Source organism: Malurus melanocephalus, unplaced genomic scaffold (assembly GCF_030028575.1).
Source record: "Malurus melanocephalus ecotype Western Australia unplaced genomic scaffold, MMel_1.1 scaffold_952, whole genome shotgun sequence".
Classification (NCBI taxonomy): domain Eukaryota; kingdom Metazoa; phylum Chordata; class Aves; order Passeriformes; family Maluridae; genus Malurus; species Malurus melanocephalus.
The window spans coordinates 95,401-97,661 of record NW_026624184.1 but is presented as its reverse complement, the minus strand read 5'-3'; the positions used below and the strand labels follow the sequence as shown (position 1 = coordinate 97,661).

General features: G+C 52.2%; 1 protein-coding gene across 2 annotated transcripts in view; it reads left to right on the top strand.

Annotated features, from left to right (window-relative positions):
- TECTA (tectorin alpha) overlaps nucleotides 1–2,261 on the top strand; it is a 24,771-nt gene that overhangs the window by 1,636 nt on the left and 20,874 nt on the right. For both annotated transcript variants that reach the window (XM_057386308.1, XM_057386309.1), the window contains exon 2: nucleotides 669–733. In XM_057386308.1, coding sequence (XP_057242291.1) covers nucleotides 670–733 — 64 coding nt within the window. In that variant the 5' untranslated portion in view covers nucleotide 669. The remainder of the gene's footprint in view (nucleotides 1–668; nucleotides 734–2,261) is intronic.

The following is a 2,261-nucleotide window of genomic DNA, read 5'->3' as shown; positions in this document are numbered from 1 at the left end:
GAAGAAATCAAAGCAGGTGTTTCAGCAATATTTTCTATCGGATTAATAATGAGTAACAAATTGCATTAGGCACAGAAGGAATTAGAGCTGGCACAGGGTTTCCCTTTCATTTTGTGTCTCTCTCTCTCTCTCATTGATTCCTGAACAAGGAGCTGCCCAGCTGTGTAAATGTTTGTGCTCCTTCCAYGCTCATCCAAACCCCTGAGTGATGGTTGTGGTGGCAGCCAGGGTGGAGGATTAGCTGGAGTTGAAACCCCTGAACTGTGAGAGCAAACCACAGCTCACCTGTGTGAGGCAAAGCTGCTCCCCTTGGGATCAGCCAGGAGCACCCATCCCTGCCCTAAATGGATCAGGAATTCCTTTAAAACCCCTCAGGAGAATAAAGAGCCCAGGGAGAGCTGTGGCTGTTCAGTTTCCACACATGAAATGAGCTCTTCCATGGGGCTCTGGCTTCCTTTGGCAGGTGATTTTCTGTTATCAGTTGGGAATTCTCCTCACACCAATCCATGGAATGGGCATTTCTCCATGGAAATTGAGAAATGGGATTGAGGGACCCCCAGCTCTGAAACATCCACGTGTAAGCAGCAGGAGGACAGTTTCAGGAATCTCCTCAAGSATGTGTTTTCCTACCCATGTGATGCATGGCTGGGGTTTTCTCCTCTCTGTAGGATGAACAAGAGATCGTTTCTGGGAGCCTGGGTGGCCCTTTTGGTGATAACAGCACGGCAGAGAGGTGAGTGTCTCCTGTGGGGTGCTGGGAGGGCAACATTCCCCAGAGATGGAGAATCAGAGACCCCAGAGGGCTTGAGGAACAACCCCAGAGAGCCTGGAAAATGACCCCAGAAGGCCTGGAAAACACCCCAAAAGGCCTGGAAAACACCCCAAAAGGCTTGGGAAACACCCCCAAAAGGCTTGGGAAACACCCCCAGCTCCTTGGCTGGAGCAAGGACAAGAACCAGGGTGAACTGAGTGTTTCCCACGAGGAGGGAGGGTTGGTGAATCTGAAGGGATGCTTGTGTTTGTGATTTATATGGCTGTGTGTGCACCTGGAGCATTCCAGAGGAAACAGGAGTTTGGAAAATGTCTGTGTTAGGACTGCYGAGCACTGATAGTGCCAAAGAAGAATTGAACAGTGTCTCCTGTTTAAAAAAGAGTTAGAATCCGTGTCTTGTAGCTGTGCCTTGGCTGTGAGAACCCATCAGGTGTGTAACAGCTGGGAAATGATTTATTTTCCTGCCTGACAGGAGGAATTTGGCTGTGGCCCTTTGAATATGTCTGTAGTACAGAGCTGTGGTTTGGGCTCCATCAATGCTTCCTCCCTTTATGTCCAACATAGGGCCACACACGTGTCCTGGAAAATCAGGATTCCGGTGGGTTAGGATGGATTTCCTGTGATCTCCCTGGAAAAAGGGGAATTTGGAGTTTGTAAAGGGTCAGTCAGCGACTCCTGAACTCCCACCACGGAGCATCCTCAGGGCTGGGCATCAAGGAGAGCCTCTCCTGTGTCCATGGGAATAAAAAACGAGCTGGCCTCGGCTGGAGGCCCCTGAGCAGCTCAGGGAATGAGAGCGTGTCCCGAATCCAGGTGAACAGAGCCGGGATTGTTCCCAGCCCGGGGGCTCTCTCGTCCCAGATTGAATGTCGTGAGGCTTTCCTACATCAAAGAGGGGGAAAGGGGGAGGAAAACCCAGAAAAATCCCCTTTTTGCTGTGTGAGGAGSCACCCCAGGAGCTGACTGCAGGAACAGGATGTGAAGTGACAGCAGAGGTCTGGCAGTGTCTGGGACGGGAAGGGACGCGTGCCCTGGGGCCAGAAGTGCCTCAAGCTGATTTAGGATTTTAGGCTGGTGGAGAAGCAGCAGGCTGAAATGTGTCAAAACCATCATCTGAAGCACTTTGGGGAGAGACAATGATGTTCACTGGCAGTGCCCTTTAGCAGGAAACTTAATTTTGCTGGGAAATGTCAGAGCAGTGGTGACCCTTCGGCTGTCCCCCAGGCCTGGAGCTCTGCCAGGGAGGARCAGGCAGGAGCACGGTGGGCACTGGGTGGTTCTGGGGGCTGGAATTGGTGTTTTTTGCTCCCCTGAGCCCCTCCCTGTGTGGAACAGCCAATCCTGCCCATCCTGGAGTGGGGCATGGACCTGCTGTCCTCATTGTCCCATAAAGCCAGGACATGGGGGTATGACTTGGTCATGGTCCCAGAGGCAAAAGTGCAGCTCCAGGCATTTTGTGGTCACTCTGCCATGCCCTGCTGACCTGGAC